The 24,991-nt window shown below is 67.5% G+C and overlaps 3 protein-coding genes across 4 annotated transcripts; 1 reads left to right on the top strand and 2 right to left on the bottom strand.

Moving 5' to 3' along the window:
* Nucleotides 1-44: 44 nt before the first annotated feature.
* OCLN (occludin) lies at nt 45-7,579 on the top strand. Of its 2 annotated transcripts, none has more exons than XM_084498978.1 (8): nt 45-134; nt 1,743-2,456; nt 3,463-3,621; nt 5,601-5,767; nt 5,852-6,040; nt 6,129-6,300; nt 6,672-6,713; nt 6,970-7,579. In XM_084498978.1, exons 2-8 carry the CDS (start codon nt 1,761-1,763, stop codon nt 7,069-7,071), a joined length of 1,527 nt encoding a protein of 508 aa, XP_084355104.1. In that variant the 5' UTR covers nt 45-134; nt 1,743-1,760; the 3' UTR covers nt 7,072-7,579. The 2 variants fall into 2 exon arrangements, with proteins under 2 accessions (XP_084355104.1, XP_084355105.1); XM_084498979.1 differs by lacking the exon at nt 45-134 and adding an exon at nt 1,373-1,395.
* Nucleotides 7,580-7,767: 188 nt separating this feature from the next.
* On the bottom strand, nt 7,768-15,339 carry NR2F6 (nuclear receptor subfamily 2 group F member 6). Its single transcript, XM_084498986.1, has 4 exons — nt 14,769-15,339; nt 11,687-11,781; nt 9,794-10,318; nt 7,768-9,285 (listed from the first exon to the last, which is right to left on the bottom strand). Exons 1-4 carry the CDS (start codon nt 15,023-15,025, stop codon nt 9,011-9,013), a joined length of 1,152 nt encoding a protein of 383 aa, XP_084355112.1. The 5' UTR covers nt 15,026-15,339; the 3' UTR covers nt 7,768-9,010.
* A 4,291-nt stretch (nt 15,340-19,630) lies between these two features.
* USHBP1 (USH1 protein network component harmonin binding protein 1) lies at nt 19,631-24,362 on the bottom strand. The gene is made up of 14 exons (XM_084498963.1): nt 24,264-24,362; nt 23,742-24,090; nt 23,198-23,316; nt 22,927-23,124; nt 22,740-22,841; nt 22,520-22,662; nt 22,280-22,420; nt 22,118-22,200; nt 21,602-21,737; nt 21,277-21,520; nt 21,012-21,197; nt 20,846-20,937; nt 20,647-20,769; nt 19,631-19,878 (listed from the first exon to the last, which is right to left on the bottom strand). Exons 1-14 carry the CDS (start codon nt 24,270-24,272, stop codon nt 19,707-19,709), a joined length of 2,097 nt encoding a protein of 698 aa, XP_084355089.1. The 5' UTR covers nt 24,273-24,362; the 3' UTR covers nt 19,631-19,706.
* Between the last annotated feature and the right edge of the window lie 629 nt (nt 24,363-24,991).

The following is a 24,991-nucleotide window of genomic DNA, read 5'->3' as shown; positions in this document are numbered from 1 at the left end:
GGAGCAGCGGGGCCGCCCCCGGGGCTCCCCCCGGAGGCGGAAACCGGGGCCGGTTCCCTGCAGCGCCCGGCGGCGGCGGTGCCGCTGCTCCCGGCTGCCATTTTACGGGAACAAAGAGGCGGAGGAGCGGCCAGGTAAGGGGCTCCGGGACAAGGACCGGGGGGGCAGGGGGGTGTCCCGGGGGCTCGTTCCCCTCCGCGCACCGGGGGGGGCTCAGGGAACCCCGGGAGCTCCGCCGGGACCGGAGCGAGCGCGCACGGTTCCCGGAGCCGCACCGGGCAGGTGGGAGGGGGCGGCGGCTCCTCCCGGGGCTCCGCGGGAGGTTGGGGGGTGAGGGGGTGGGGGGGGCAGACCCCGGGCCCCCCACCTTCAAAAACTCAACAAAAAATCCCCAAAAACAGCGCGGGGACGGCGCTGCCCCCGTCGGGACGCGGCCCCCGGCGTTGCGCCCCGGTGGCGGGGAGGGGGCGCGGGAGCCCCGGGTCGGGTGGAGCCGCCCCGGCGCGGAATGGGGGGGTCCCCGGGGGGGCTTTGCAGCTCTCTTTGCTGCTGGGTCGTCCCCCCACGCCAGCCCAGGGCTTTTGGGGATGCGCAGAGCTGGGGGCAGAGTGGAGATACCCGAAAAGAAAGCCGCGGGCACCCCCAGGAGGTCCGCGTTGGGGTCTGGCCGAAGCCCCTGGTTTGGGACCACCGTTTTTTGGGGCGTGGGGACGAAGCCCCCGGCCCCCAGCTGGGCCCGGACACCCCGGCCCCGCTGCCACCTGCCCCCGGCTTGGGTTTCCCACGCAGGATTCAGGTTCCCCCTCACTGCATCCCGCTCCGGCAATGCCCACCGGGGGGGTCCCCGCTGAGTTTTTGGGGTTTTGCCTTTGTGGGGTGGAGAAGGGCGGCTCTGTGCAGCCCGGGGGGTGGTGGAGCAGCGCCAGGAGCTCGGTGGGCTTCGCAGAGCCCCTGCTTTGCCCCCCCCCATCCCCCTCGGAGGGGCTCCCCCCCTTCCAGTGGCAGCGTCCTGGCATTTCTCCCTGGCCCTACAAACCCCTCCCGGCGGTGGTTTGGCTCGGAGCAAACTTGTGGGAAAGCAAAACCAGAAGGTGTTTTGGAGAGGCCAACCGCACGCAGGAGGGCAGGAACATGAGGCAGGGAGCGACTGCAGGGCTGGGGGGGGGCCCTGTTGGGGCGGGGGTCCCGGGCAGGGGGCACCTGGCTCCGCGTGGCAGCTCCCCAGCCCTAGCAGCGAGGAAACGCGTCACCCCCCCTTTGATCTGCCCCAATTTTCAGCTTTTCACTGCGGTGTTGATAATGTGCCCTGGATTATTATTATTATTATTATTACTATTTTTTAAATCCAACCAGAGCTGCTTACGGAGAAACCCTCAGGGTTAGCGCTAGCCTCGGGTAAGAGCTTTTCTGCCTTAATTAGGGTTTGAAACAATCCAATTCATTCAGGCGCCCGCGGTCGGGTGGCCGGGGCCGGCAGCGTGGGGTCCCTGACGCGGGGCAGGGCCGGGTGTGCGGGGAGATGCCCCGTGACTCACTCGCCTCCCTTCTCCACCCCACGCCTCAGTTTCCCCGTGAGCAGAGGTGACTCCCGTGGCGTGGCGTGGCGTCGGGCACGGGCGGGCGCTTGTTTACGGTGACGGGTGACCAAAGTCCTCGCCGGGCGCGCGGAGACGTGGAAACCCGGCGGTGCCGCGCGCGCCCGCAGCTCCAACCGTCTCCCCCCCCCCCCCCAACCTCCCCAGGCTCTCCCCACCGCCACCATGTTCAGCAAGAAGTCCTACGACGGCCCCCCCATGAGTTACGGCCCCTCCACGGGCTACGGGCCCCCGCCGGGTGATTACGGCTACGACTACGGCGCCCGCTCGCCCCCGCCGGGCTCCTACTACATCGAGGATGCGCCGCAGCACTTCTACAAGTGGACCTCGCCGCCCGGCGTGGTGAGGATCCTGGAGGCCATCATCATCATGCTCTGCATCGCCATCTTCGCCTGCGTGGCCTCCACCCTCGCCTGGGACTACGGCTACGGTTTGGGGGCTTTCGGGAGCGGGCTGGGCGGCTACTACGGCTCCAGCTACTACGGCAGCGGGCTGGGCTACAACTACGGGTACGGGGGCTACTACAGCGGGGTCACCAACCCGCGGACGGCCAACGGCTTCATGATGGGCATGGCCGTGCTCTGCTTCCTGGCCCAGCTGGGGCTCCTGGTGGCCAGCGTCAGCAAGTCGAGCGGCTCGCGCTCCCGCCGCTTCTACCTGGTGGTCATCGTGGTGTGCGCCGTGCTGGCCTTCGTCATGCTCATCGCCTCCATCGTCTACGTCGTGGGCGTCAACCCCCAGGCGCAGATGACCGGCAGCTACTACTACAGCCCCTTGCTGGCCATGTGCAGCCAGGTGTACAGCAGCAGCACTTACCTCAACCAGTACATCTACCACTACTGCACCGTGGACCCCCAGGAGGTGAGTGTGTCCCCCCGCCACCTCTGGACCCCTCCCCGTTTTTGGGGCAAAGCCCAAGGTTGTGGGGCTGAGCGAGGTCAGCGCCGCTTATCGCAGCCGGGTGCGGGAAGGAGAGTGTCTGGAACTGCTCGTGCTGCCCTTGGGCCGGCTGTGAGACGCGGTGTCCTCAGCCAGCTGGGACTTTCTGCTCCGTCCTTAACGTTTCTGGCAGCGCCGGGCACCGTTGGGTGCCGGGGAGGGTGCCGGTGCGACCGGCAGAGCTGGGGAGTTTCGGGGAGGGGACGCTCTGCTACCTGGTACTTTGGTCTCCCTGCTCGTAAAAGTGTTTGAGCGAGCCTGGCGTGCCTGCGGGGGGTGGAATTGGGGCAGCGCGTGGTGGCGCTGGGGTCAGTGGGGCAGGAGGCAGCGGGATCCCACGACCCAGGGCTCAGCGGCCCTGGGTTTCGGCTGGGGCCAGCGGGGGCTCCTGCGCGGCACTGGGGTGGAACTGGGATGGAACTGGTGCTGCCGGTTCCCGGCCGGCTGGGCTGGCCGTGCCGCATTCCTGCGCCCTGAGCGCAGGCTGAGCCGGGGGGAGCCGCGGGCTCCAGGGCTCAGCGGGGCCCTGATCTGTCCCTTTTCAGCCCCAAATTCTGTGCTGCTGCGTGATCTGGCTCGTGGGAACACCGGTGCAGGGTCCCTGCTCTCGGGTGCAAGAGCTGGCTCGGGGCCCCAGGTGCTGGGGGGGTCACCTCCCTGAGAGCTGTGCTTGCCCCGTCCCCACCAGAAAACCAAATCCTCTTCCACTGCTGGGGCTGGGCCAAAAGCTCTGCAAAGCCCAGTGAGCTCTGGGCAGAGGCTGTCCCACCGCCCATCCAAAATTGGGGGTGTTGGGGAGGGGGGGGGGGAGCGCTTCCCATTCAGCCTCAGGGAGGGGTTGGGTAACCAGACCCCCGCTCTGCCCGGATGGGGGCTTCCCAGAGCCTGCCCCCCTCCTCACCCTCCTCCCTCCCTCCCTCTCCTCCAGGCTGTGGCCATCGTCTGCGGCTTCCTCATCGTCCTCTTGCTCTGCCTCATCTGCTTCTTCGCCCACAAGACGCGGAGCAAGATCTGGAAGTACGGCAAGGCCAACATCTTCTGGGACAAGGCGCCGGTGCTGCAGGAGGGCCCCAACGTGGAGGAGTGGGTGAGTCCCAGGGGGGTGCTCCCGGCACTCGGCTGTGCCGAAATGGCCCCGCTGTGCCCGTCCCCAGCCCAGCCTCGTGCCAGGAGCCTCATTCTGCCAGCACCTCGCCGCGGTGTTTGCACACCCCCAGCCCTGCAGCCGGGGCACGCCGTTATCACCGATAGCGCCAGGCAGCGCCCGGGACCGTGAGGTCCCTCCCTGTCACCCCCCTTTTTTTTTTTTTTTTTTTTTTTTGGCTTTTTCCACCCGGTTCCGTGCCCCCTGCGCCACGATGCTTTGGGAACGGAGCGGGGCTGGGCGAGCTCGATCTCCCTGAAAGACAAACAGGGTCGGATCAGATGGGCCGGGTGCCAGCAGCGCGCCGCTGAGGCTTCGCGCCCTCTCCCCTTTGTTCGCCCAGCTCCTGCCAGCGCTGGCCGCTGACACGATTCGGTTTCGGTCTCGTCAATGATTAACTCGGCTCCGGGAACGTGGCTCTGGGCCGTGCCACCCAGCCGTGGTCTGGATCTGTCCCACCAGCCCGGCTCCGTGCGCGCCGTGACGCCCCGGTGTCCCCTGGGTGCTGGGGGAGGCACCCAGGGAGGGCAGGGAAGGGCCCTGGGGTGCCCTGGCTGCTCCAGGGCTTCAATCCAGGGCTGGGAAATGTGCCCACGTCCTTCAGCACGGCTCCTGCGTGCTGCTGTGCCCTGGATAAGGAGATTCTGACCCCATCCCTGCCCCTGTCCCCATCCCCGTCCCTGTCACCACCAGACCGGGGTGGCCCAGACGGCTGCATTGGGGTGCCCAGGTATTGGGGTGCCAAGGGACAGGGCTGTCCCCCACCGGGACCCCATGGGACGAGAAGTAGCTCACATTGCTCTGAACCATTCCCTGCCACCCCAGAGCCCAGCAAAGCGCTCGGTTTCAAACCCTCAGCCCGGCTCCTCGTGTGCGTCCGCACCCCTCGGTGTGTGTACATCTAATATTTGTTTTTCTTTTTGCAAAAACACCTTTGTTCTGGTTTATTTATTTTTGTTAAAAGTCCCTCCCTTGCTAAGCATTTCCTGGCCCGCAGCAGGGCCGGCCCGGCTCGGGGGGCAGCCCCTGCACCCCCGGCGGTGTCCCCAGCTCCGCCGGTGTCCCTTGGTGGCACCTGCCAAGCTTTTTGGGGACGCTGCGGCGGGGCAGTATCGATGTGTCAGGGTGTGAAGCCATCCCCGGGACATCTCCTTCCCACTTTATGGCTGAGATTGAGATAAAGAGGTGACCTTCGAGTGGGCGTGAGCCTCCGGCTCCGTCCTGGCGTGGCACGGGGACGTGTCCGTCTCACCTGGGGGCAGGAGGGGCCCTCGCCTGACGGAGTCTTTGTTAGTGGGGGAAAAGCAGCAGAGAGGAAGCTGCTTTGCCGGCCGGAGCTCTCAGCTGACGTCCCCAGGGCCACCACCTCGGCCCCCGGCAGGGACCGGCTTCCGTCCCGGCACAAACAACCCACAAAGGGCAGGAAGGAAGGCGGGGGACGGGATGGGACATCTGCCCAGCCAGCCCCACGTCCTCCCCCAGGAGCCCCGAGCGGCCGGGGCAGACGTCCCCTACGTGGGCATCGAGCACATGGGGGGGGGGGCGATGAGGGACCCAGCAGATCCGGGGGGCTGTCACCTGGGGGTGCAGGAGGGATGCTGGGCACCCCCCGCCACGCGTGCGCCTGTGCCGGAGCGCCCACGGTGGCTCCGTGCGGGGCAGTGCCACCTGCTGTGGGGTCCCACGGGCACGTCCTCCCCCCAAAATACTGTTCCTCCTGCCTGGGGGGGCTCCCCCAGCCCTTGCCTCCCCCCCCAGCACAACATCATTCTGCAGCTCTGCTGGGTCCCCTCCCCATCAGCACCCCAAGCCGGGTCGCAGCGGTCGCACCGGGGTTTCTCCGGCCACGCGGGACGGTGCCAGCGTCCCCGGTGCCCCCGGTGCCACCATCCCCCCCTCTGAGCACCTCTCGCTGCTCGCAGGTGAAGAACGTGGCAGACGGGGCCAGCGTGCAGGACGAGACGGCCACGCTCGCCTACTCAGAGAAGCCCACCAGCCCCATCAACGCGCCGCCCTACAGCGCGCCCTCCTACAGCTACGCGCCCCCCAACACCGCCTACTACCCCTCCGGGACCTACAGCAGCCGGGGGTGAGCCAGGGGGGCACTGCCAGCTGGGTGGGGGGTGTCAGGGGCATCTGTTCACACTGTGCTGATGTCCCCGTGTCCCCGCAGTGACCAGCCGGACCGTGCCACCAGCACCAGCCCCGTGGAGGAGAAGGGCAAGGAGCAGCCCAGCAAAGCGCCCGCACGGCGCGGCCGCAGGCGGCGGCGCAACCCCGAGCTGGACGAGTCGCAGTACGAGACCGACTACACCACGGCCGTGGAGTCCAGCGACGAGCGGGACCAGGACCAGTGGGCCAGGTGAGGGGGGAAGCCTCGTTGGGGGTCCCCCAGCCCGTAGCTGACCCCCCCCACGGGGCCTGACCCTGCCCCTGTCCCTGTCCCGCAGCCTCTACCCCCCCATCACGTCGGACGGCGCCCGCCAGAAGTACAAGCAGGAGTTCGACACCGACCTCAAGCGCTACAAGCAGCTCTGCGCCGAGATGGACGGCGTCAACGACCGCCTCAACCAGCTCAGCAAGGAGCTCGACAGCATCTCCGAGGACAGCCCCCAGTACCAGGTATGGGCTCGGGGGCGGGGGGGACGCCCTGGGGCGGCGGGGATGCCCTGGAGCTTTTGGGGACGCTGCAGGTACTGGGGATGATGCGTAGCTTTTGGGGTGCCGGAGGGCACTGGGGATGCCGCATAACTTTGGGGATGCTGCATAAGTTTTGGGATGCTGCAGGGCACTGGGGAGGGCGCATAGCTTTTGGGGAAGATGCACAGCTTTTGGGGAAGACGCATAGTTTTTGGGGATGCCACAGGGCACCAGGGATTCTGCATTGCTTTGGGGATTCCAGCTGGTGCTGCGGGGCACTGGGGAGCACTTGTCCCTGCAGGGCACCCCCCCTCGGGGCTGCTCGTAACGCCCTGGACCCGTTTCCTTTGCAGGACGTGGCAGAGGAATACAACCAGCTGAAGGACTTGAAGCGGGTGAGTGCGCAGAGCCCGGGAGCTCTCCATTCCCACACCCAGGTTGAAATTGGGTTACTCTGGGGGAGGGCAAAAAAAAAAAAAGGCACTGCAGGGATGTGCCGGGGGATATCGCGGCAGGCGGTGCTCCCTGGGGGTCTGCTCCTGCTCCTCCATCCCCACCCAACCCGTGAGCGGGGCCAGGCTCGGCGCTGCCCCCCCCCCAAAGCAGCCCCAGCCCGTGGGCGCTGACGCCTGCCCTCGTGCCGCCTTTCAGAGCCCCGATTACCAGACCAAGAAGATGGAGACCAAGGCGCTGCGCAACAAGCTCTTCCACATCAAGCGCATGGTGGGCGACTACGACAAGGTGCGGGGTTAACCCGCACCACGACAGGATGCGTGCCGGGGGGGGCACCACCAGCACTGCAGACTTCTCTACCTATGCATTTTGTACCTTTTTGTAAAAAAAAAACAACAAAAAACCATCCAAAGCGACCCCCTGGGCATCGTCCCCAGCCACTGTGAATACCCCCGAGTGCCTTCGCTGGGTGCGTGCTGGGGGGTTGTTCCCCCTCCTTGTGCTGTAAATATGTTTTGGGGGGGGGTCCTGAGCACCCGTCCCCTGGCCTGGGGAGGCGTGAGGAAGCCCCACACCCAGCCAGGAATGGCTGGGGGGGCTGGAGAGGGGTCAGCACCAGCCCCGGGGCACCTCGGGGTGCCAAAATGTGGCCCCAGCCCCGCGCTGATCCCAGGGCAGGATCGTGGCGTGAAGGCAAAGCCCCCCCCTGGGCAGCTGCTAGGTGGGGGCGAGATTTTGGAAGGAACTGGCTGAAACTGTGTAATTTTTACCGTTGTTTGTTTAAATAAACTGTATCTGTTGATTTTAAGTCAGGACCCCCCAGACCAGGTACAAACCTCCCCTTCCACATGTGCGGGGGGGGGGGTTTACTTGCCCCGAGGAAGCTTTGGGGTGAAAAACAGCGGTTTTGGGGCTTAATTCACCGCTCGACACCACCTCCCCACCACCCTGGGGGGTTCAGCATCCCCCCCCCCCGGTCCAGCACAGCCCCCGGCGTTGTAAGAAACATCTTTATTGGCTTCCGTTAATTTGTGTAGTATCATTGAACAAGGATTATATTTTTCAGTGAAATCAATCTAAATGACAAACACCCCCCCCCCCGCCTAAAATCCGGCCTCCCTCTGCACAGCACGTACCCCTGAGAAGCAGAGCCTCGCTGCGAGGACCTGGGCGGGGGGACGGGGACGCCCCCCCGGCCCCATTTATGTCCCCCCCCCACCCCGTGCCCCATTGCCACCGCTTTCCAGCCTGATTTTTGGTTCCCCCCCCAACTTTCTCACCTGGTCCTGGCTTAAAAATGAGGCACGGGAATAGAGCGAGCGTTGGGGGGGGGATGCCCACATCTATCTGTGTCGTCCCCCCCCAACCCTAAATCCATGGAGGGGGGGGATTTGAGGCAAAGCACCAAGCAAGCAAGCAGCAGCAGGGAAGGGAAGGCGCTGGAGTGACCCAGGGGGGTGGGGAAGGGGCTGGGCTGGGTGCAGAGCACCCAAGAAGGACGCCTGGAATTGCACCCACGTCGTGCAAGGCGCTGGACCCCCCCCCGTTCAGCCGCCCCCCCCGTTACCCACCCCGTGCCCTGGTTTTGGAGATGCTTCAGTGGAAAGTGCGGGGCTGGAGGGGGGGGGGAGCCTGGCCCCAAAAGGGCTGCTCCGAGGTCGGCGCTTCAGTCCCCGAGGCCAGATCTGTCCTGGGAGGGTGCAAAGGGGCTTGGACCGAGCCCCTACCCACGACGGGCAGGATTTTGGGGGGAGGGGGGGCACATGCCAGGACCCCTCCGCGCAGCCCCCCCTGCTCCGAGGCTGCTTCCAGCTCCATCGCCTCCATCCTGACGCCCACAATCCAGCTCGGGACGGGCAGCAAGAGGCTGGCGGCTCCTTCCCTGGGCCGGATCCTGCCCTACAGAGCCAGGACCGAGCCCTGGGGCTGCCCGGGGTCCTCCCTGCCCCTCGGCGGCCGAATTCTGCTTTGCTTTTTTTGGAGGAAAAGTCCGGCGTCCGCCTGCCGCAAGGAGCGGTACCGTTGGGGTCCCGAGTGGCTTTCGGGGCTCACCCCGGGGGGAGCAGCCCCCAGGAGGACGAGTCACAGGAGGAGGGGGGGCTCCAGCAGTTCAGGGCCCCCGGGGACGGCACCGGCTGCGTCTCCGGAGGGAAACGGGGTTTGGCATCTCAGGGGGTGTCCGGGGCGTCCCCCATTGGGAGCATCCCTGTCTTTTTTTTTTTGTTTTTGTTTTTGTCCCCTACTGCCCCGTCCCGTAGGGCCAGTTGAAGGTGCTCCCGGACAGCAGCATGTCCCTGATTAGTGTTTCGATGGGCGTCTTCCCCACCAGCCTCATGAAGAAGAGCTGCGAGATGAGGGAGGCCGGCACGGCTCGCAGCGCCGGCAGCCGCAGCAGGAGGCGGCCGAAGCGCTGGGGCTGCGAGGGGTACTGCGAGCGCACGTACTCCGTCAGGGCCACCTGCGCCTTCTCCTGCAGGCTCTCCACGTGCGCCGGGTCCGAGAGGCCGCAGGCATCTGCCAGGGGGAATGGAGAGGGGTTAGGGGAGGGAGCTGTGGTCGGAGATCCCCCCCCTGCATCCCCACAGGACCCCCTGGCCATCCCCATCGGCACCCAGCTCGACGCAGAGCCCCTCACCTGCACCCACCCGAAACGAGGGCACCCGTGGGGGCTGCCCCGTCCCAAAGCCATGCTCCACGTGGGGATTGCTCCAGCTGCAAAATGCTGCTGCAGGGCTGCAGCTCCTACACGGAGCACGGTGAGCACGCACGGAGCAGCCGATGGGGGGCTCCCCACGCCCGGCAGTGCATGGGGAGATTCGTTTTGCTCGTCCCCGTCACCCCAGCGAAGCTCAACCCCTCATGAGGACGAGCCAGGATGCTTCAAACCACAGCAGAGAGGTGCTGAGGGTGCAAGGTTCCCCCCCTCCATGCTCCCTGGTCCCCAAATCCTGATGGAGACGGTGGATGCAGACGCTCCCAGCGGGCTCACGGCTGCGTGGGGCGGCCGCGGGGCTCGACCTACCCGGCGTGAAGAGCGCGATGGCTTTGAGGCAGCTGTACTCGGCCGAGTCCACCTGCAGCCGGTTGAGCTTCTCCACCTGGTCCTGGAAGATGCGGATCTGGTCCATGAAGGAGACGACGCGGTCGGCCGACATGGGCGAGGCGTGGAAGCCGGCGGCGGCCAGCAGCGGGGCCATGTGCAGCGGCAGCGCCGACTGCGCCGCGTTGAGCACGAAGAGCTCGCTCCAGCTGAGCCGCAGCAGGGCCACCTGGTCGGAGACGGGCAGCTCGGGGAAGAAGGGGATGTTGCGAGCCCACTCCACCGTGCTGAAGAGGAGGCGGGCGGCCAGCTCGCAGATGTTGTCGATGCCCATGACGCTGCCCTGCTGCGCGTACTGCGAGCCGTAGCGGGCGGCCGGGTAGGGCTCAGCCCGCAGCAGCTGCGAGATGAGCTCCGACACCGGCTGCCCGTTGAAGTATTCCCCGCTGGGCATGGTGTTGGGGCTGGTGCTGGAGTGCGTGGGGGGGATCCGGCCCCGCTGCACGGCTGAAGGGGAAGCAGAGGGGGTGTCTGACCGCGCTGTGCATCCCGCATCCAGCTTCGCCCCCCCCCACTGCCCAGCTCCCGGGGGACCCGTGGGTGCACCCAGCTCTGCGCAGGGCCGGATCCTGGCACCTCCTGCCCGCAGCCCTGGGCACAACGGGCGGCTTTCAGGTGCTGCAGGAGAGGGAGGCGGCGCGTGCGAGCTGCTGCGCTCATCTATTCAGCACCCCGGAGCTCCACCAGCAGCTCCTTGGCCACGGCCACCGAGCAGCAGCAGGGCTGGGAAAGTGCCACCGCCCGACCCCGTGCCAGGACCTGGCTCTGGCTGTGCCGTGCCCAAGCGGGCGCCTCGCCGGCACTGTGGCCCCCCCACGCCGGCTGCGGCAGCGCAGGGCGCTCGCTGCCCAAGGTCATTGCATGGCAGCAATCATTTATTTGCAAATAAAACGTCCATCTTGGAAGCGTCGTTAACCCCGGGGCACTCCCCCTCCTAATTGCGTGCAGGGAGAGCCATTTTTCAGCTCCCCCCCTCTCCCATTAGCGCCCACTATTTGCTCAGTCCCTAGTAATTAATTTATGGGCTGTTCATGAGCCACTTAAATGAGAGCTCTAAATCATGCTAAGTGGCAATAATGCCATCTCGACTCCTCTGGAAAGGAGGGAATTACTGTCCTGCTTCCACTACCGTTCTCCCTGCTCCTTGCGTTAATGCCACCTGCCGCTGAGCAGCCCCAGCACTGCGCTGAGCCCACGCTGAGCCCCAGCTCGTGCCAGCACCAGGGACACAGCCCCAGGGGTGCACAACTGTGCCAGCAGCAAGGACACAGCCCCCAAGGGTGCACAGCCGGGGCTCAGCACCCTCCATCCCAGCCTGGACCCCTGAAGCCCAGATCAGACGGGGGCACGCGGCACCGTGGGTGACGGCGACCCTGAGCTCGCCCCAGGCGCGTGTGTGCCACCCTGCTACCGGCTCTGCTTTGAGCCGAAATCCTTCATTTTCAGGGCAGCTCCACCCGCAGCAGCCTGGGGGGTGTTTGGCCCAAGCCAAGCGGCCATGCAGCTCTGGCCCCAGCTGCAGCAGCGCCGTTCCCAGCCGACCTCCACCACGCCTGGGGCACGCGCGGCCGGGCGGCTCCAGGTGTGTCACCTTATCAGCGCGCAGCTTGCCAAACAAACACCACCTGCTCCGCTGGCCCCGAGGGCAAAAAAAGGAGGAAAAAGGGGCAAAAGAGGAAGGCCTGGCCCCTGGCTGACGCTGCAAACAGGGCGAGAGGTTTTCGGAGAGCTGGGCGAGCGCCCGGTGAAGCGGCACGGGGCTGGTGTCCCGGGTGGGAGCTGTCCCCGTCCCCGTCCCCGCGGTGCCGGCGTTACCTTCCTTCCTCATCCCCACACGGAAGCACTTCTTCAGGCGGCAGTACTGGCATTGGTTGCGGTGGTGCTGGTCGATCTGGCAGTCGCGGTTGGACCTGCAAGGAGGACAGGGCAGACGTGGCACCGGGCAGCACCGTGACGCCCCCGCCGGGCTCCTCCGCCACCGCGCCCGCGCCGGTGCCCTCGGGCACGGCCCCGCAGCCTCCTCCCGGTGCCACGCCGCCCCTGAGCACACACTCACACACACACACTCACACACACTCACCCGCACGCAGATGCTATGGTAACAGAGACCGCGAGCTATTTCCAACAGCAAGGGCTGAGGATTTGTGTTTCCAGCAATGCCCAGGGCTTTGGGAAAGCCGCAGAAGCCCCCGCGGCGCGGGAGGAGCTCCGCAGAGGGAAGAGAAGCGCGGGGCTGGGGGGCTGGGGGCTCCCACCCCCGGTGATGCCCCCATCACGAGGCAGCTGGCTGGAGGCAGGAGTGGCCCCGGCCGTGCGAGGAATTCCAACTATTTCCTACGGAGCTGCAGGACTGGGCTGCCCCTGCGGGCACGGCTGCTGTGGGGCCGGGTCCTGGGGGCCACCGCTCTGCGCCGGCCACGGGGATGCTCCCCAGTGCTCCCCGAGCAGCCTCGGAGCCTGCAATGGGGTCAGTGCTGGCCCCCCTGGAAATGCATCCTCATCCCGGGCCCTGAACCACGCAGCGGGTTTGCTTGGGCATCGCCAGGGTGAAATTGGGGTAAAAGGGCAGAAAGCTGGGCTGGGCCAGGCTGCCAGGGACATTCCCAAAGCATCGCCGGCGCCTCAGCCCCGTGGCCCTGATCCCAGTGGCCAAGGACCACAGCAGGGCGTGGGTGACAGCGGGCGCTCAGGTCCCACCCAGCGGCCGTCGTGGTTCTCGAGGAGGAAAAGGGGTTATTGATGAATCGGCGATAAAATTAAGCCGTGTGAAGCGGGAGGCAGGAAGTCGCAGGCCGTGCCGCGGGCCGGCAGCAGCTCGGCTCTGCCTGGGAGCCCCGACACGAACATCCTCATTCCGACACGACTCCGGAGGAGAGGCACGCAGGGATTCCCGCGGCGCTCAAACCGGAATTAATTCGCCCTGAACATCACCACTGCGCTTAACACATTCCAAACGCGCTGCTGATAAAAGTTATTCCAGGGGAGCAGCGATCGCTAATCACAGCGGCAGGTTACATCTTCATCAGCCAGGCGCCGGGCACCGCGGCCGACCCTCCCCAGGGCCAGCGCAGCGGGGGCACGCCTGATCGGCCCCCCCCCCGGCCCCACAAAAACCCAAAATAGCCTCGGCTAACGCCGGCAGCTCGTAGCGAGTTTCCCAACCGATCCGCTGCAGCGACCTGGGAAACTGTGAGAACACAAAAGGCGTATACTGTGCTAATTATGTAATTAGAACATGTAATTATTTAGTGCAAGAACTAAACTGAATCCAACTCACTTTTAATATTCAAATTAGAGCAATCTTGGCTCGCTGCTGCTTTTGACTCCTTCGACAAAGCAGATGCCAGGGCTGCCACAGGAGAGCATTGTTCCCTGCCCCTTCAATAGTTGCTGCGCACTTGGAAAACTCCCGACCCTCCGCTGCAGCACCGAGCCGGGGGCCAGACCCCACCTGCAGCAGGCGACCAGCACGGGGCGAGGGCTGGGCTGCTCCCAGCACCTCGGGGTGCTGCGCCCTGCATCCCTCCACACCTCGGCAGCACCTGGGACGCAGCCCTCCTGCCCCGGGGAGCCCTGATTTTGCGCCTCCTTTGTTTCCCCTGAAATTGGGGAGCTGGCATTTCTCATAAAGCCGTACATGTGCCCCGTTTTCAAACACCTCGTCCCATGCGGCAGCTCGTGACGGAGGAATCGGGCACCTCTCGTCCTGCCGATCAGCTAGGGAAACTGAGGCAGCGCCGGGGAGGATGCGCGCACCATTCTGTGGGTGCCACGCCACCGGTGCCGGAGCAGGGATGTGGGGGAGGATGAATCTAGGCCGCCCAAATGAGAGCGAGGCGGCTCGGAGACGGCCGCCACCGCGGGAGCATCGCTGCCCTGCTCCTTTTGGTGCCATCCCAGCACCGTGCGGCGAAGGTCGGAGCCGGCAGCCCCTCGGGTGGGGAGAAAGCGGGGCACCCATGGGGTGCCGTCCTCGCCACATCCACCTGGGTCAGCAAACACCACTGGAAGCACCCGCACGTGCCGCGGGGTCCTGCCCTGTGCATGAGCCCCGTGCGCACGGTTGTGCTGCCAGCAGCCCCAATCCCCGTCCCGGCAGCGCTGCGCATCCACGAGCCCACCAGGAGCTCCGGAGTTACCTCCAGCTCCCAACTTTGCGTGGGCTGAGGGGCTCGTCCAGGATCACGGCCCCTGGGCCCGGCACCATCATTTCACAAGGGCAGCGCAGGATCAGCGCCCTGCAGCGCGCCAGGCCCTCGACACCTCCGGTTAAAATTATCCTCTGGTGCCGTTCTCAGGGTAGCGCGGCCGTGACCGGGCTGACTCACACGCAGCCTCGGCGCATTTTCAGGCTGAAATGGCAATTAATGCTGGAGCAGAGCCGGGCGGTGACGACGACCCGCTCTGCCACGGGCACAGGGGACGGAGCGGGCAGCGACACCCATCCCTGGGGGGGGGGCTGGGGCGGCTTCTATGGGGTGCGGAGCACGGGAGGACCCCGCGATGCAGCGGGGCCAGAACGGAGCCACTGCACGGCCACAGCGGGGCCACCAGCAGCGCTGCACGGGGGTGGCTGAGCAGCCATCACCGAGCTGCACCGGGGCCAGCACTGAGATGCACCGGGGCCACCGCAGAGCCACAGCGGGGCCACCGCCGAGCTGCACCCGGGCCAGTGCCGAGCTGCACCAGGGCCACCACCGAGCCATACTGGGGCCACCACCGAGCCATACTGGGGCCAGCGCCGAGCTGCACCGGGGCCATCTCCAAGCCACAGCGTGGCCACCGCCGAGCCGCACCGGTGCCACCGCTCGTGCCGCGAGCGCACCACGGCACAACCACCCCGGGGAAAAGGGTGAGGGTCCCCACCACCCCCCCCCCCCGCCCTCCAGCCCCATACCTGCAGGTGTAGCTGAGGTTCCTGCGGATGCTGCGCTTGAAGAAGCTCTTGCAGCCCTCGCAGGTGAAGACGCCGTAGTGCTTGCCGCTCGACTTGTCCCCGCACACCACGCAGTCCACGGGCGCCCCGGCCCGCTCCTCCTCGCCGTGCTCCGCGTCGCTGCCGCCGCCCGCCGGGGACGCCGCCTCCTCCCCGCCGCCGCCGCCGCCGCCGCCGCCGCCGTTGGGCTCGCCCCAGCCGCCGGCCACCATGGCCATGGCTCCGCGGCCCCGGGGGCTCAGCACCGGCCCCGCCGCCGCATGGAGCGAGTTGAGCAAGTTGCTTTTTTTTCTGTCTTTTTTTTGTTATTTTTTTTTCCCTTTTTTTTTTTTTTTTTTTTTTTTTTTTCCTAGGGGGGGCAGGCGGATGGGGGCCGGTTCCCTATAGATATATATATTTTTTTGGGGTTGTTTTGTTGTCTTGTTGTTTGTTTTTTTTTTTTTCCTCCCTACCCACCTCCCCCCCTACCCGCACACACCCGCACACGCTCCCGCAGCCCCGCTTCTTAACGGGGGGGCCCCGCGCAAACTTTGCGGCGGCGGGAGCGGGGCGCGGCGCCGCGCATCCCCCCCCCACCTCCCCCCCAGCGGCGGGGCTCAGCGGCTCCGGGCTCGGCGGCCCCCCCGGGGCTCCGCCGCATGCGGTGGGGGGGCGCCGCCTCCTCCTCCTCCTCCTCCTCCTCCTCCTCCTCCTCCTCCTCCTCCCGCTGCCCGCTGCCCCCGCTCCGGCGGCTCCGCTCCTGCTCCGCGGCACCGGCAGGGATGGAGGCGCCGCTTATCCCAGCCGGGCCCCCCCCCTGCCCCTACGGGCCCCGCCGCCGCCGCCGAGGCTGCATGCAGCCCGGTCCGGCGGGACCCGCTCCGCCGAGCCCCGGGCTCTCCCCGCCTCCCGCGAAAGAGCAAAGTTCAGCCGCTGCCGCGGTGGCCGCCCTGGATGCTCCTCCCCGTCCTCCTCCCCTTCCGCTCGCCGCCCGCCGGGTCCTGCCCCGCCAGCGCCCCCCCAAACCCTTTGCCGGTCACCCCCGGGTCCCCCCCCGTGCTCCGCTCCCGGCTCCGGGCTCCGCCGGGTCCCCCCCGAGGTCCCCGCGCACGGAGCCGGCAGCGGAGCCGCAGCCGCGCAAGGGCGCACGGAGCCTGCCACGGATGTGGCCGTGCCACGCTGGAGGGGACACGTTTGTCCCCGGCTGGACAAGGGGGGGGCACGGGGGGGTGGCCTCCCCAGAGCCCTTCGCTGCCCTCCTTGGGGTTGAGGCTTGGCAGCGCCCGGCGCTGCTGCACCAAGCGGGGGGCGCGGGGACGTGCCGGAGCCCCCCGTGCTGCAGCCCAGCTCTCCGTCCCCATGCGCTGCGTGGTGCTGTGCCAGGACCCCCGGGGGGGTCACAAGGAGCTGGAGGCACCCTGGGGTGGATGCACCTTTGGGGACGGGCAGGATGGAGCCAAAACCTGCGGGCACGGCTCGGGCACGGGGCGGTGACACGGGGCAGGGCACGGGCACGGGGACGGGGCGCGGGGGCTCCGGTGGCACTGGGGGGGTCCTCGGGCACGAGCTGGCCTCGTGAAGTCCACAAAAGCCATTTGTGAGTTGGTTAATTAAGCCAGGCCTAGGTGGGCTCATCAGCTGGCCCCGCGAGGGCCGGGTGGGCCAGGGTGCCCGCAGCGCCTGCGTGCCGCCGCCCGGTTAATTATTAACGAAGGAATAAACTGTGTGGAAAGGTGGTTGACCCGGGAACAGCCCCGTGCTATCGCTGCGCCTTCGCCTTTCACCTTGGGGCCAAACTCTCCCGGTGATGCCACCGCGGTGGCCCCGGTGTCTCCCGGCACCTTTCACCTTGGCTTGGGGAGAAAGTCCATAGGGAAGGGCACGGGGCCGGGGGGGGAGCTGCCCCCACGGGGGACCCCCAGGCAGGGCGAGGGGGTGGAGGTGGGGACGGGGTGGGGGGAAACGGGGGGAGGGCTGTGGGTGAGCGCTGCTGGCACCGCCGCGTGCCGCCGGCCTTGGCATTCCCAGCCCACGCGCCGGGGCCGGGGCCGGCTCCTCGGTCGGGGTGGCTGCTGCTGCTGAAGGGAAGGCGAAGCAAAGCAGGCTGGAAAAGAAGGAAATAAATAAATAAAGCGGAGCGCTAAGGCCACGGAGCAGCAGAGGGAGATGGATTACAGCTCCGGCCATAAATAAAACCTCCATTTCCTCTTGTCTGGAGGGATCCGTGCTCACGCGGTACCTGCGAGCGCGGCTGTGCCGAGGTGCCCGGGAGCTCAGGCAGGGCAAGGGGGTGGCCACGGGCAGGGGGAGATGGCACGGGATTGAGGAGGGGAGGGCTGCTGAGCCCCACGGCCGGGCAGGATGGGGCCAGGCCGGGCTGGGGGTTGCTGCTGGGGGGCACCGGGGGGCAACGCCGGCCCCTGCCCAGCCGAGGGGGCGAAGCGGGGCGGTCGCCCCCACCTGCAGCCGGCCCCGCGGCTCCTTTCTCCTCTGTCAGGCTGTGATTTATGGCCCTTTCCCTGCCTCTCCCCCTCCTCCTCGCCCCCTGCAAAAAAAAAAAAAAAAAAATAATAATAATAATCCAGGAACAAAGGAGGAAATTGGATCTTCTCCCCCGCGCGGCTGCCGGCCCCGCCATGGGAGCCGTGTTTGTTTTGACGTCGGTGTCCAGTGGGCGAAGGCGTTTGATCTCCGGAGGAATTCCTCCTTCCTCGTGCTGCTCCACTGCCTCTCCCGCACAAAAGGGCCCCCGCGGGGTCGGGGCCGCCTCTGGGCTTCGTGGGGCTGCCCATGCACTCCGTGCCGCCCCGCGTGGGCTCGCCGAGGGTCCCGGCCGGCGGAGGCACCCAGCGGCACGGCCCCTGCCCTCCCGCAGCCTTCGAGCTGGAGGATGAGGAAGCGAACGGTGCCAAAATGGCAGGGCTGGGCTTGCAGCTACATGGGGGCTGGCATCGCTGGGGGGCCGGGGGCCAACACCGCCAGCCCCGACCCCTTTTCCTGCACCCCATTTAGCTCCAGGCTGCGGGGCAGCCGTGCCCCCTGCCACCAGCAGCAGCGCTTCCCGGGGGCTTTGGTGGGATGGATGCCCTTATTTTTTGGGATTGATGCCCTTGTAGGGACAGCCCCCCCCGTCTGTCTGCCTTTCCGCCTGCCTTTCCGTCCTCCCAGGGTCTGGGAACCCAAAGGAGACCCACACGGGGTGCGCACAGCCCCCCAGCATTCAGAACCGTGGCGTTTTAGCTCAATCCCTTGATTTTCAACCCAACTCCTGGCTGAGTTTCCCCGTGCCGGGGCTGGTTTCCCCTTCGGGCCACCCATGCCGGGCAGGATCTGGCCCTGCTCCTCCCCGGGGCTGTTTGCAGAGCCCGGGCGATCCCAGGCGGAGGGCGTGCGGCTCCTTATCGCCGCGTTCCCGGGGCCGGATCCTGCGTGCGGGCATGTGCGTGCGTGCCGAGGGCGTGCAAGCTGCTCGGGGAGGTGAAGGACAAAGGGAACCGGGGCGGCCGTGCCGTGCTGGGTGTGTGTGGGGGGGATCCTGCACCCCACTGCTGCTTCCCGGGGTGCCCAGGGCTTTGGTGTCGATGCTGCGGGGTGCCAAGCCGTGCCGTGCCGTGCCGTGCCAGCAGCCCCTTGGCAGAGGCTCATGGTGTGCCCAGTTTTTTTTTTTTTTGGGGTCTTCGCAGCCAGGACTGGGGTGTTGGTGGCTCCGTCTGGGCTCCCCCCCCCCCCCTCCCCTCCCCGGCACCCAGGGACTTGAAAGCCGCCCCGGCCGCCCCGGCCCTTTCATGAGGCTCTCGGTGAAGCCTGACCCCGCGCACAAAGCCCCCAGGAGCCCATTTGAATCTGAAAAGGGGTCTGAGCACAGAGCCCTGACCTTCAACCCGCAGGTCAGCCAGTCCACGCCACCGCCACCGCTACCGGGACCCCCCCCGGGCCCCCCGATGAGCCTGGCCAGACCTGGCCGAGCCTGAAGCCCTGTGACCCCCAGGCCTGCAGCCCTATTGTGCACCCCACAGCCCTGTTTTGTACCCCAGAGCCCTGTTGTGCACCCCAATAGCCCGGTTGTGCACCCCAATAGCCCTGTCGCTCACCCCCACAACCCTGTTTTGCGCCCCCACAGCCCTATTGTGCACCCCACAGCCCTATTGTGCACCCCACAGCCCTGTTGTGCACCCCATACCCTTGCCGTGCACCCTGACATCGCAGCCCTACAGCCCTGCCCCGCAGCCCCATTCCGCGGCCCCGCAGCCCTGCCTGTCTGCCCTCTCCATCTGGATATCGACCCGCTGAGCCTTGAACTCCGCTGCGGCACCTCCCCGGGGAGCCGCAGCCCCGCTCGTGGCCCAGCTGTAGCTCCGTGCCTCAGTTTCCCCGACGCCCCGCAGCACATCTGTGCCCCGGGCCGCCCCCCCCAGCCCCCTGCACCCTCACCCCATTGACCCCCGCTCACCCTAATCCTACCCCACGCTCTCCCTAATCCTGCCCCACCGCCGCCCCATCGCACCGGGGGCTGCTCAGCCCCGTTCACCCCCCGGCAGCCCCCAGCCCAGCCTCGCTGCTGGCCCCCCCCCCCGCGACGCGCGGCTGCCCCCGGTGCGGGGTCACTGCTCCTCTTCCCTCCTGAATATGCATGGGGCCCTCCCGCCACGGCCACCGCCGTCACCTTTGATCCCACGTCAGGGATAACGAAACGGCTTCATCTGCGCCACGACACCGGGGTGGGGGGGTTGGCGGGGGGCTGGGGGGGGGGGCACGGCTTTTGTTGCTGGGCTGAGCTGAGCCCCGGGTCCATCCCAAAGCCCCCCATCCATCCCCAGTCTGTCCGAGCCACAGCCACGAGCATCAGCGGTTTATTCGGTTTATTGTCCTCATGGGTCCGTCCCGGCCCCATCTCACAGGGGGGGGCCGGGGGGGGGCACCCTAAATGCAGGTCTCGCTGCCAGCCAGGCGCTGCTCCAGGGCCTGCAGCCGTCGGGCCAGCGCCTGCACCCTCTGGGCGTGCTGCTGCCGCACGGCGCCCGCCTGCGCCTCCAGGCGCCGCAGCTGGGCCCCCTGCTTCTGCCGGGCTCCGCGGTACGCCAGCGCCAGCGCCCTGCGGGCACAGCGTCACCATGGGGCACGGGGACAGGGCTTTTGGAGCAGGGACCGTGCTTTTGGGGTGCGCACAAAGGGATCGTGCTTTTCAGGTGCGCACAAAGGGGTTGAGCTTTTTGCGGTGCGCACGAAGGGATGGTAGTTTTGGGGAGCGCATGGAGGGGAGTTGGTTTCGGATGCACGTAAAGGGACTGTGGTTTTGGGGTGCACAAAAAGGGATGGCGGTTTTGGGGTTGTACTCTTGAGGTGTGCAGGGACAAGGAGCTGTTTTGGGGGGTGGGAAGGGGCTGCGCTTTTGGAGAGCATAAACGAGGGTGGGGCTTTTGGGGTGTGCACGAGGGGATTGTGCTTTTTGGGGTGTGCACAAAGGAATGGAAGTTTTGGGTGCGCACAAAGGGACTGCAGTTTTAGGGTGCACAAAAAGGGACAGCGGTTTTGGGGCTGTGCTCTCGAGGTGTGCAGGAACGGGGCGCTATTTTGGGGGGTGTGGGGAAGGGCTCCACTTTTGGGATGTGCAAGAAGGGGACGCACTTTCGGAGAGCATAAAAGAGGGTGGTGATTTTGGGGTGTGCACAAAGCAACAGCACTTTTGGGGTGTGCAGGAAGGGACCGCGCTTTTGGGCTGGGCATGAAGCAAGAAAGCTTTTGGGGCATGCAGGGGGGGGGGTGCACCGAAGCCATGCAGGCAAGTACTGCGTTTTGGGGACGCGCAGGGGCACCGTGCACCCGCTGTGTGCCGAGCACTGACCGGGCACCCCGTGCCCACCTGTGAGCGTGGAAGAAGTCTCCGGTGATGGTGACGTACTGCTCCTGCTGTGCGCGGCTGGCGGCGCTGCTCTGCTCCAGGGACAACACCAGGGCCCGTGCCCGGGCGTGCAGCTCCTCGATGCTGCGGGACACGCTCGTGGCAGAGCCTGGCACGGTGCCGTGGCACACGCAGGGCTCCCGGTGCTGAGGTTCCTTACCGGGCCTGGGCACGGAGCAGCTCTTGCCGCATCCTCTCCGGGTCCGTGGGGTGCTTGGGTGCCGCCGCTCCAATTCGGGTGGCCTGGGCGTCCTGCGGAGCCCCCGTGGGGATCAGCACCCCCAGCAAGCCCGTGGCATTGGGGAGCAGAGCCAGGGCAGCCTCACCTCCTCGCTGCTGCTGCTGGAGCTGCTGGGGGGGCTGGGGGAGCCCCCACCTCGCTCCCACTCCAGGTGCTGCAGCACCAGGCGCAGCGCAGCCTCCCGCGGCCCCTGCGCCGCCGCCAGCACCCCCAGGCCCCTCTTCTCCTTCTCCACCAGCTGCAGCCGCGTCTTCAGCTCGGCCATGGCCTCCTGGCAGGGCAGCGCCATCACCTCTCGTCCGTGCAGAGCCGGGGGAGGGGGGCTCCACGCAACCCCTCCTCATCCTCACCTTGAGCAGCGCCAGGTCCCGCAGCAGCTCCTCCTTCTCCGGCCGCCTCCAGCCGGGCAGCAGAGCCCGAGCGTCGCGCAGAGCCCGCTCGGCACGGGCACGGGCGTCCTCGCCGCGGCGGGTGAGGGCGCGGGTGGGCGCGGGGGCGTCGCGCAGGGACCCCTGCACGGCCGCCTGCTCGGCGCGCAGCCGGCGGATGGACTCCCGCAGGGCCCCCTCCTCCGTCCCCTGGGACACCGGGGAGCTGCGGGGACGGGGACGTGGTGGCACCGAGGTGCTGGGCACGGTGCGGGGTCCCCACCCAACCTCGTGCCCACCCCGGTACCTCTGCAGCCCGGGGCAGGCGCTGGCCCCGCTCTCCTCCTGGCCGTCCGGGTCCGCTCGGTGCGGGAGCTGTGGCCCCTGTGGGGGCTCAGGACCGGACCCAGATCCCTGCTCCGCGCTCTGCTGCCTTGCTGCTCCTGGGCACGGGGCAGGAGGCCTCACAGCGGGGCTGTGCTGGGGACCGGGACCCCCAGCACCCTCTGTGCATCCCCCCAGATCCCACCTGTATCCCCCCTGCACCCCCCTGAATCCCTTCTGCACCCCCCTGCATCCCCCCCGTCTCCCTCCTACTTCCTCCCTGCATCCCCCTGAATCCCTCCCGCACCCCCCTGCACCCCCCTGCACCCCCCAGCACCCCGAACATCCCCACCATGTGTCCCCCATCCCCCAGCACCCCAGCAGCACCCCCCCAAATCCCCTAATATCCCCCCCTATATCCCTCGTGCACCCTCCCTGTACCCCCCCGAGGTCCCCTGGCACCCCCCTGCATCCCGCACCCCCCCGAGCCACCACTCACCACCTCTGTGGCCGTCCCCTCCCCTGCCCAGCTTCGCCCACGCCTGATGGAGCAGAGCAGCGTAGGTGTCCGCGCAGCGCTCGCTGCACACAGAGGGGCTCAGCACCGCGCCGTGCCTGCCCCCAGCCCCGTCCCCGTGCCCCCCCCGCCCCTGTCCCCCACCTGCAGTGCAGGGCCAGGCGCAGCGCGCTGCTGCGGGACTCGTGCTGCCCCAGCAGCATGCTGAGCCGCTCCGAGTCGCTCTTGCAGTCCCGCAGGGCGCCCACCAGCTCCTGGTTCACCTCCTTCAGCCTCTCCACGCACCTGGGCGCCACCGCTCAGCCCCGTGCCGCGGTTTCTCCACCACCGGGGGCTCAGCGGATCCTGGGGCTCGAGTATTTTTTTTTGGGGGGGGGGTCTCACCTTTGCAGCTGCTGCATCCAATCCTCCAGCTCCTGCTCGGCACCCTCCGAGGGCTGGGGGGAGAGCGGGCTGTGGGGCTGGGTGCTGTGGGTGCTGTGGGTGCTGTGAGTGCCGTCGAAGCTCAGGAGGCGCAAGGGCAGGTCCTGCAGAGGGGAGAGGCAGCGCCTGGTGCCGGGGCAGCAGGATCCCACCCTTGGAGCCGCCCCAGCCCCGCACTCACCTGGGGTTCCCCCAGTCCCGGGGTGCTGCCGAGCCCCGCGGTGCCGCTGCCGGCACCGTCCGGCTCCTCCAGCCTTGCCAGAGCCTCCTGCAGCTCCCGGACCTGTGCCGAGCACCGAGCTGAGCCCTGGGGGCCAAACTGGGGGGCTCCCCTCATTTGGCACCCCCAACCCCGCCCCGGCACCCACCTTCCCCTGCAGCCGATCGCGCTCCCCCTGCAGCACCCGCAGCGAGGCCGTGGCACGGCTCAGCTCCTCGTCGCGGTGCCCCAGGGCCGCCCGCAGCGCCGTGTTCCTCGCCACCGCATCCAGCAGCCCCTCGCCCTGCTCCGGGCCCCCGCACGCCGCCGGCAGAGCCCCTGCCGCCTGCTCCAGCTCCTCCAGGCTCTGGGGGCACGAGGCCGGTCGGGCAGCGCCCATCCCCTTGGGTTTTGGGGCTGCCCGTGCCGCCCTGCCTCACCTTGGCCGCCCGCGCCCACTCCGCCGGCGGGGCCGGGGCTCGGCGGTGCCGGGAGAAGACGGCGCGCTCCAGAGAGCTCACGGCGTGCTGCAGGTCGGCAAAGAGGTCGGGGCCGTGGGCTGGGGAGAGGGAGTGGGGAGGGGGTCAGGTGCTGGCATGGCACGGCACGGTGCTGTGGGGCATGGCATGGTGCCATATGGCATGGCATGGTGCTATATGGCACGGTACGATGCTATATGGCAGGGCACGGTGCTGTTTGGCATGGTGCTGTGAGGCATGGCATGGTGCTATATGGCATGGCACAGTGCTGTGAGGCATGGCACGATGCTATATGGCACGGCATGGTGCTGTGAGGCACGGCATGGTACTGCATGATATAGTGCTATATGGCACAGCACAATGCTATATGGTATGGCACGATGCTATATGGCACAGCACGGTGCTGTATGGCACGGCACAGTGCTATATGGCACAGCACCATGCTATATGGCACAGCACGGTGCCACGAGGCACGGCACGGTGCCGCAGGGCACAAAGCACCCACCTTCCAGACCAGCTCCAGCACTGCGCGTGCCATCGAGCTCCCGAGGCTGCTGCGTCTCTGCGGGGAGGCTGCTGGTGCCCCCCGAGCCTTCCTCCTCCTCCTCCTCCTCCCTGCGGGGCGGTGAGGCCAAGGGCTGGCTGTGGCCGGGTGACACCGGTGCCGGTGCCGCCGCGTGCCGGTAGCTGCCGGGGCGGCGCTGCAGCTGCTCGGCGCGGTGCTGCAGCCGGGCCACGGTGGCCAGCAGGCGGGCGATGTGCTCCTCGTGGGGTGGCACGTCCTGGGTGTCCTCCCCCGTGGCCTCGTCCTCATCCTCGTCCTCGTCCTCGTCCACCCGCTGGCCTGGCAGGGGCTGCGGGGAGCAGAGGGTCTGCGGGGGGTGCCCTGGGGAGCACCAGGGGTGGTGCAGAAGGGGGACGAGCAGGTGGTTGGGGTGCAGAGGAGCCGCCACCCGCCGTGCTTCAGCCGGGATGGGGACGAGGGACGAATTTTGGGGACGGCCACCCCTAGGGACGCCCCACTTGCCTCGTCCATCCCGGCCCGACTCCTGCCCGCTCAGCCCGACCCCGCAGCTCGGCCCCGCGCCGTGGCCGGATCCAGGCACGTCCGGGCTGCCGGCGGGGCCCCGTGGGGCCACCCCAGGTCTTGCCCATTCCTTGTTCCTGCCGAGATTTCCTCTTCCTCAGGAGCCCCGGTGCAGCCTCCCGCGCTTAACCGTTGCGCTGCCCTGCGCCGGGTGATGGAGGTGTCTTGGGGGGGCTCTGCAGGAGGTGGGCACCCCAACACCATCCCTAGAGCCCTGCTCTGCCCCATGGCACCCCGGCCCCATGCCAGACCCTCCCCATGCAACTGGGTGCTCGTGCACCCCGCCAAGAGCATGCACCCAGCATTGCGCCCTTGCACAACCCCCAAAGTTTGGGGTTGCAGAGGGGCACACGAACATTTGGGGTGCTGGGGGGCACAGCACGGGGTGCTGGGGTGTGCAGGGCCAGGAGGGAGCCCGCTCAGGGCAGGTGGGTGCTGGGAGATGGTGCACGGGGTGCAAAGGGGCAGTTAGGGTGCAGAGGGATGGGGAGTGGGTGTGGGAGGATGTGCATGGGTGTTTGGGGTGCAGGGAGCATTGCATGGGTGCAGGAGGCGTTGTATGGGTGCAGGGGGTGTTGCATGGGTGTTCGGGGTGCAGAGGGATGGTGCATGGGTGCGGGAGGTTTGTGCATGGGGTGTTTGGGCTGCAGGGGCCATTGCATGGGTGC

The sequence above is a fragment of the Aythya ferina genome (genome assembly GCF_964211825.1).
Source record: "Aythya ferina genome assembly, chromosome: 26".
NCBI classification, from domain to species: Eukaryota; Metazoa; Chordata; class Aves; order Anseriformes; family Anatidae; genus Aythya; species Aythya ferina.
Note: the sequence above shows the minus strand (reverse complement) of the source record. Positions and strands in the feature narration are given on the sequence as shown.